This window comes from Rhamphochromis longiceps, linkage group LG6 (genome assembly GCF_057381845.1).
Source record: "Rhamphochromis longiceps isolate RC_006_pf linkage group LG6, R_longiceps_female_GT1.1, whole genome shotgun sequence".
Classification (NCBI taxonomy): Eukaryota; Metazoa; Chordata; class Actinopteri; order Cichliformes; family Cichlidae; genus Rhamphochromis; species Rhamphochromis longiceps.
Window position 1 is genome coordinate 38,654,994 of NC_140562.1, and position 8,428 is coordinate 38,663,421.

General features: G+C 45.1%; 1 protein-coding gene across 1 annotated transcript; it reads left to right on the forward strand.

Annotated features, from left to right (window-relative positions):
• Positions 1-1,194: 1,194 nt before the first annotated feature.
• LOC146668677 (uncharacterized) lies at positions 1,195-7,667 on the forward strand. The gene is made up of 5 exons (XM_085410692.1): positions 1,195-1,303; positions 2,463-2,514; positions 4,843-4,998; positions 5,243-5,338; positions 6,644-7,667. Exons 3-5 carry the CDS (start codon positions 4,894-4,896, stop codon positions 6,959-6,961), a joined length of 519 nt encoding a protein of 172 aa, XP_085266818.1. The 5' UTR covers positions 1,195-1,303; positions 2,463-2,514; positions 4,843-4,893; the 3' UTR covers positions 6,962-7,667.
• Positions 7,668-8,428: the final 761 nt, after the last annotated feature.

Below are 8,428 nucleotides of genomic sequence, written 5' to 3' on the forward strand. Positions count from 1 at the left end.
AGGCGAGCAGGAAAGGCAGGAGGAGGCTCAAACGTTGGTGGTCCGGGGGTAGTCCTGGGGGGAAAACCAGAGTCTGTCAACCCCAGCGCAGGAGGTCGGCCACGGCGAGGGGCCTGGGCCGGCACTACATCACTGTCCGGAAGAACATGTGCTGGTTTAAGTCTGTCAACACACACAGTCTCCCTTCGACCCCCAAAATCCAAAACAAAATGTTTCTGGCCCGGTTCAATAACCCTGAACGGGCCGTCATACAGCGGCCGCAGCGGTGTCCTGTGGGCATCGTGCCTGACAAAAACAAACTTAGCAGTCTCTAAAGTCTTTGGAACAAAGGTGTCAGGCACGCAATGGTGCACCGGACCAGGAACCCGAAGCGAGTGCAAAAGCGGGGTGAGAGAGAGCACCGATGGATCGAAGCAGGGAGGAGGATTTTCAGGCAAGAATTCTCCAGGCACGCGGAGGGGCTGACCAAACACTAGCTCAGCTGGGGAAGCGCCGAGATCCTCCTTAACCGCAGAGCGCAGCCCAAGCAAAACCCACGGGAGGCGGTCAACCCAATTGCCATCCTTTAAGGAGGCGCGAAAGGCAGCCTTCAGCGACCGGTGGAACCGTTCACACATCCCATTAGCCTGCGGGTTGTATGCGGTTGTGCGGTGGACTTTAGCCCCCAGTCCATCAGCCATGGCCGACCAAAGCTCGGAAATGAACTGGGGGCCTCTGTCTGACGTAATGTCCGCGGGTGGGCCGAAACGCGAGACCCAGGTCGACAAAAACGCCTTGGCCACCACTGCTGCGGTAGTGGACGCCAGGGGGACCGCCTCCGGCCACACCCTAAAAAATTATTCAGGGGCTTAGTAAATATCATTATAATTCTAAGTTAGATGACCTTGATTAAATCTTTGAAAATCACAAAAGTGTTATCTTGAGTTGAAAATACTGAAAAGAATGCTTAAATTTTCAACACCAGTTTTTGAGTTGAACTGAGCTCTTTTGTTCAAGTTTATTTAAAAGAAAAAATTCTGTATTTGAAACACAGGGTGCATTATTTAAATCTACTCAATATATCTCATAGAAAGTACTCATAATAACTGAGACACTGGTATTCATACTTATCATTGTCTTTAACTTTAATTATTAATGGTTCAAAAATCAATATCATTTTGTCCCCCAATACTAACTTAAAACTTTGAGTAAGACTAATGACCTTTGGCATGTACCGCACGCGAGGAGCATGGCCTCATGGGAGATTTTCTGCACGTTGAACGAGACAGACACACATCCACTGCAGACTTGGTAACGTTTTCAGGTAAGTGACCAATTCTTACATTAGCTGTCTTTATCCACACCGTTCTTTTATAACATGTTCTGAAGAAAGCGTTTGTCATGGTGGCTCACTTTTCGCAGCGTGTTTGTGCACGTTAATTTAAGTTTTCAACCCGTCTTCCAGTCAAGGCGGCGGGAAACCGCACCCTTTTATCCTTTTACGTTCTGAGTCGCTATCTGCGTTCCGGGTAATTTGACCGGAATGTCCCGGTACCAGCGACCTGACCGTTTAATTGGGGGCATTTTAGGAACCACGTGAAAGCAGGTGTGCTCAGACATTTCTAGAAAATGGCCCTGTTGAGTCGCGGTGCGGGAGCTGCGGTAGTCACGCGGCCTGACTCACTCTGTCAGGTTGTTCAGGAGGAGATGAACAGACGTCATCAATGGCTTTGGTAACTAAGAAGACCTGCCCGCGGAACAGTTCATAGCAGCAACCATGCTGCTTAGCTTTCTTGTTCTATGTGGGGTCTTTCAGAGCATATAAGACGCTGCTTTCAGCTTTGTCCCGAACAGGGCCAGTTTTTGAGAGAACGCTGACAGGACCGCCCGGGTCAGCAGATTACCTCATCCAGGGCCGGTCCAAAGTACTATGGGGCCTTAAGTAAATTTAGACTGGGGGCCCTACTTCCTTTCAGATCCCAGAAAATAATGAAAAAAAAAAGCTCATTTCCAGTATAGTTAGTATATAGTTAGTATAGTATAGTTCCAGAAACACTCAGTTTATTTAAATCCAGGTTGAAGACTCACCTATTCTCTGCTGCATTTGAATAAAGCACCAAATCCACACTTTTAAGCTTAAATTTCAAAACTTACATTTAACTACTGATTTTATCTACTGTTGTGATTTTATGTTTTGATTTTATATACTGTTTTGTTTGTTAGTTAGTTTGTTTGCTTGCTTTAATCAATTTTAAATCATGCTTTTTATTTGTTTTTGTTTCTCTGTAAAGCACTTTGAATCACCTTGTTGTTGAATTGTGCTATAGAAATAAATTTGCCTTGCCTTGCCTAGTTACTCCCAATTTACATAAATAAATGTTTATTTCAATCCAAGCTAAACTTTCTTATAAGAGATTGGTGTTATGGCAGATTACTCAGTGACATGTTTTGTAATGATAAAGTTTTGATTTGTATTTTTTCAGCACCATCTTCACCACCAGGAAAAAAATCTGCATCAACTACAAAGTAAAGCAGGTAATTTTACTCAGAGGACTTGATGTGTTAAATTTTGGAAGGATATGATATTGTTTTATACAAGCTGAGTAGTGGATGGTGATACCACCTAAATATTTATACTGGTTTTGTGGTGGGTTATTTTAGTCATACAAATGCCAAATCTAAATTTTGAGAATTTTTCAGTTCGGTAAATATATTGATGAGTTCATGGCCTGTCATCCAGTGTCACCATGAGTATAGGCGCAGCCCTTTAAGTGGGTATTCCCCTTGTGCACGCAGCACTGAAGTATTTTGGGGCGATCGTGGCTCAAGAGTTGGGAGTTTGCCTTGTAATCGGAAGGTTGCCGGTTCGAGCCCCGGCTTGGACAGTCTCGGTCGTTGTGTCCTTGGGCAAGACACTTCACCCGTTGCCTACTGGTGGTGGTCAGAGGGCCCGGTGGCGCCAGTGTCCGGCAGCCTCGCCTCTGTCAGTGCGCCCCAGGGTGGCTGTGGCTACAATGTAGCTTGCCATCACCAGTGTGTGAATGGGTGGATGACTGGATATGTAAAGCGCTTTGGGGTCCTTAGGGACTAGTAAAGCGCTATATAAATACAGGCCATTTACCATTTACCATATTTTAGTCCACGCCCACCTGCTGTGTGGGCCTCACCCTGGTCTAGTATAAGTTACGGTGAGACCAGGAAATCGGCTCTACCGTTTTTCTTCAGCCAGCCAGAAGATGTCCAGCGAGACCATCCGTCTGTGTCCATCCTGCCAGACCGGCTACATCATGTCGTATGACCGACATGCCGTCTGCGTGGGCTGCCTCGGTCCTCACCATGCGGACCTTGCCCTCACACCTTAATCCTATTGCTGCTCCTGTTAGCTCCTCCCGCCAGAGGAAAAGCAGCGGAGGTCAGCCTTTTTCAAGGCTGATGCTGAGGAGGCGTTCCCACTAAGAGAGGCACTCGCTGGAAGAAGCCATCGAGTTCTTCGATGGTGGGCCGGAATTGGATGATTCCACCCACCGTGAGGAAAACGGCAGTGGTGGCAGCTCCACTGCCTCCCAGCTGGGCAGCCTGGTGACAGAAGGGTGGATGAGCCGACGCTCATCCACCCCTGGCCTTCACATGTCGGCAAGGACGCCGCTCCCAGTTGTTGGTGCGCTGCTCCTGGATCTGCCTGGCATCATCCAGGAGGCAGCTGGTGAGAAGGAACTTCCCGTCCCTCAGCCTGCTCCACCCCCATCTGATGATCGTGGCTCAAGAGTTGGGAGTTTGCCTTGTAATCGGAAGGTTGCCGGTTCGAGCCCCGGCTTGGACAGTCTCGGTCGTTGTGTCCTTGGGCAAGACACTTCACCCGTTGCCTACTGGTGGTGGTCAGAGGGCCCGGTGGCGCCAGTGTCCGGCAGCCTCGCCTCTGTCAGTGCGCCCCAGGGTGGCTGTGGCTACAATGTAGCTTGCCATCACCAGTGTGTGAATGTGTGTGTGAATGGGTGGATGACTGGATATGTAAAGCGCTTTGGGGTCCTTAGGGACTAGTAAAGCGCTATATAAATACAGGCCATGATCTGGCGGGAAGGTATGGCTCCACTCACTCTCGTTGCCCAGATCCCATCTGGCCTCAGTTCCCAGGGATGATGACCAACCTCTCTGAGGCAGCAGCAGAGCCAGCGAAGATTAGAGCGCCGGTCTCTACCTAGGGCTTCACAGAGGGCTTCACAGACCGGAGTTTTCCGCCTGTTCCCCCTCTGGAGCCGAGCCTCGCTTCAGTTTTCGGCACCAAAATGACCAAGGTCGTTGGACAGCGACCGGCCCATCCCGCCAAACTTGACCAGCTGATAGCAAGGTTCACTGATCGCGCACATCAATGCACTGTTCAGTCAGCTGCATTGACTAACAACACTGATTTGCTAGCGTTTGTCATCTCCAGGAAGGTGGAGGAAGCAGAGCTGCCAGAGGAGCTGAAAGGCTTTCTCTGTAAAGCCGCTGACACGATTCTGAATATGTGCGCCACTTCAGCGGTGTGTTCCTCTCGCATCGCTGCCTGGCAGACGATGGTTCAGAGGGCAACCTGGCTCCGCCTCTTCCCTCTAAGATTATACAATCTCACAGGGAAATAGTGCAAGCAATTCATAACATAAAATTTAGAAGCTTAGTGGAAGATAATACTTTATGTTGAGGGTTTAGTCTGCATACTGAACAACTCCACTTATATGGATTTATGTCTGGATGTGTAAATTAATCTTTTGCATGTTAGAAAATAAGGTCCAGGTTGCAAAAAATGGTAGATTTTTATTTTTTTATTTATTTTTTTTGATTGAATCAGAATTTTGGCCTTCAGATTTTTTGTCCTCTCCCATCCAGGTCAGTGCAGCGTTTCATAGGATCACGACCCTGAACCTTGAACCAAAGTTCATGTCATCGTTGGACTTGTATTCATCCAAACTCCTGTCCTTGTTTCAAGCCAAGAAAGGTGCTGCTGGACAACGCCACAGGGCACAGTTAAACCTTCTGCTTCAGGTAAGGAAGATTGCATTTTCTAACCACAAAAACGTTCCAACACAGCATTGAAGAGGCCCTTCCACTAAAAACGGCTTTTCTTAGGTTTCTGTTCAATATTTTAGCTCCACAGGTGTTCTTACCTTGATGGTGGGTGTGAAAACAGGTCAACAACAGAAAAAAAATAGTTATGTTTAAGCTAGAAATGGTAAGTCATGTTTTAAATGTGCAAATTTTGCCTCAGTTGAGACTTCCTGTTTTACAGAGTGGAAATTCCATCGAGAAAAAACGAGAAGTCATCATCAGATGTTTCATTGACCATCTGGGAGAGGATCCAAGTGCCTTAATCAAAACCTTTGAGGTTGGTGCAATAAATCTGTTTTAGGAATATTAGTACCGTATTTCCCGGACTACAAAGCGCACCTGAATATTAGCCGCACAAGCTAAAATCAGGGGAAAATCCTGGTTTGTACATACATTAGCCGCACCTGACCAAAAGCCGCAGGTGTTTCAATGTTGACTTATCATATGTAAGAGAATATGCACAAAGGGAATTGTCAGGAAAGAGATGGCTGTTTGGAGACACACCCCTTTTATTAATATCTTGAAAAACAAGTTATGGGTACATATTTGCATAACTTTTTAGGTATATGTACAAGTAGCGGTAATTACAAGTAGGACACATGTACTGTGCTTCATAAATGAGTAACAAATGTAGTACATAACAATAACCTGCAGCACACCAGAAAAATAGATTCAGACTACCTTTTAGGCTCAGGTGCAGCGACACGGCTTTAACAAGAAGAAAAGTCAGTCATTCACCACCATCTTTCTCTTCTTCCTGCGCACTGAAACCACCAAAGTCCTCTTCTCCAGTGTCGGAAACGAACAGGCTCAGGATGGCTTCGTCATCCACTCTCAGCTTCTCTCCTTCGTTGTCACTTTCAAAACCAAAGAAATCCTCATTGTCAGTGTCAGAGTCGAACACCCTCAGAAGGGCCGTGGCGGTGTCCTCCTCTCCATCATGCAACAGTCCAGCCCTTCAAATCCGTTGGTGATCGTGGATGTTTTCACACTTTTCCACGCTGTCAGAATCCACCGGTGGAATTGAGCATAACTTGCTTTTCGCAAGTTTATCACCGCTCGTCATCCACGCCTCCCGCTGAACGCGTAGCGCTACTTTGAAGTTTGTTTTTCGCGCTACTTGTACGGCACTGTGTTGCCTGGCGGATGGACATGTGACCAACATACCACTCTTGAACCCCGATACTGTGTGTCTGATCACATGCCCTTCCGCCAGGCAACAGCGGAACAAACAAAACAAATCTTACGATATGACAAAAATCATGGACAATCCAGAGAAAAGCCGCACCTGACTAAAAGCCGCAGGGTTCAAAGCTGGTGCAAAAAGTAGCGGCTTATAGCCCGACAATTACGGTAGTTTATTTTAGCTTGTGAGATCATAGAAAAGTTTTAAGATACTGTTCTAAAGAAAAAAAAACACTTCAAAGCATACAAAAGAATAGCATTTGCATTTGCTATTGCTATAAGATTTTGGAGCACAGTGTCTACATATTATGAGTACCGGTGATGTCATACAAATGAAACTTTTTGTTTCAATGTTTGGAAATATGTGAGCTTAAAACAGTTGTTTCTCTTTTTAAAGGACGGTGCTGATGCTGTCTTTGTTGAAGAGGCTTTGGCTGAGGAGGTGATGAAGATTTACCTGCTGCAGAATCAAGACAGGTCAGGCGAACCTACTGATGTGGGTATTGTTATTGAAGGCGTTACTGTTCTGGGCAAACTTGGGAATCTGAGCAAAGCCTGTTGCTATCTTTTGGGACTGTGCTATGCTCTGGATCTGAAATACCCCAAGAATTTCAAATGCACATTTGAAGCATTTCGAAAAGTGTTCATGGAGCTGGATCCAGGAAACCTTTCTGTCAAGGTTCAAAGACTGAAAAATGACCTCTGTTCATTGTAGACAAAATTTCACAGGGCTGTTCTTAAAGTGTTAGACTTGTTAAGTGACATGTAATGCTCATCAAAAGGTTCAGTTGCGACATTACATTGTTTTGACATTCCTGTTCATAAATAATGTTTGTACCATAAACTGTGTTTTTGTATTAACTTTCCAGATTCACATTAAGGTGTAAATGGTAGAGTATCATTATGGATGTTTTTTGGTCACTCTTTAGTTTTAATCTTCCCAATTTTTTGGAATCAAAATAAGATGTTCAAAAACTATGTCACAGTGCAAATGGGTTTTTTTTTTCAGGATTTATATCTTTTTGGGATCTTAATTTTATTTTTGTCATTTGACCTTTTCTGAAAAGGTAAAGCACTGCGTTCACTTGAGCCACTTTTATTCTTTGTATGGCAGGTACATTTTTCTTGTTGTTAGCATCAATATGCCAGTTTTACAGAGTTTTATCAAGCATGCCAATTTGGATGCAATTTTATTATATAAGGCTGTTGTGACTGAAATTTTATCCAAGTTTTATCCACTGAATGTAGAACAGATTTCAGCTCACTGTGTTCAGAGAAGGAATCTGCTAAATGTGTGATTCACAAAAAAGCTGTTTAAAATAAATCATTGTGAACAATGTTGAATTGACGTGGTTCTTTTTTCCTGTGTGTGTGTGTGTGTGTGTGTGTGTGTGTGTGTGTGTGTGTGTGTGTGTGTGTGTGTATAAATAAAATAAACACTTAATTGTAATTAACGTTTTTGCTTAAATTAACTTAAAAATATTAAGTAAATTGCACCATTATTTAAAAACAAATAATTGTAATGGTGTAGGTTAAATGTGCCAAGCATTTCAGCATTTCCTAATTAATATTTTATGTAGTTTGAACTTTTGGTTACTGTTGTTTTAACTTAGATTTTCAATTGTATTTACTCAATTTTGTATGTTACTGTAACATCTTTAATTGTTCATAACAACTTATTCCATTTTAGTTGGATTTACTCAATTAATAAGGTGTATTTAAGAGATGTGATTGTTTTTGCATTTACTCATTATTTTTGAGTGTAAAAGTGTTGCATCCTCCGTCCTCCGCGCCCAGCAAGGACAGCATGCTCTCCATGAGCTCGAGGGCGGTGCCGTCGCCCAGGCCCGCGATGGAAAGGAGTTTCTCGGCCCGCTCAGCATCAGAGAGGGAGTAACGCCGCAGCAGCAGCCCCTTGAGGGCGGCGTACTTGCCCTGGGCTGGGGGATCCCGGAGGAGAGTCATCACACGGCGGGTTGACAGCGGGTCAAGTGAGGCCACCACATGGTGGTATTTAGTGTCGTCGGCTGAAACTCCACGAAGAGCAAACTGAGCTTCTACGTGCATGAACCATGAAGGAGGATCGTGAAGCCAAAAATCCGGCAATTTAAGCGCCACAGCAAACGCAGCCATCGGCGGAGGTGAAGGTCCGGCGGCCGCCGATGCTTCCAGGCCAGAGCTG

Bases quoted from the DNA above. Each gene is read 5' to 3' on its own strand.
- LOC146668677 (XM_085410692.1), top strand. From the start codon at position 4,894: ATGTCATCGTTGGACTTGTATTCATCCAAACTCCTGTCCTTGTTTCAA. The intron at 4,999-5,242 runs GTAAGGAAGATT...CCTGTTTTACAG, and splicing joins AGTTAAACCTTCTGCTTCAG to AGTGGAAATTCCATCGAGAA. The intron at 5,339-6,643 runs GTTGGTGCAATA...CTCTTTTTAAAG, and splicing joins CCTTAATCAAAACCTTTGAG to GACGGTGCTGATGCTGTCTT.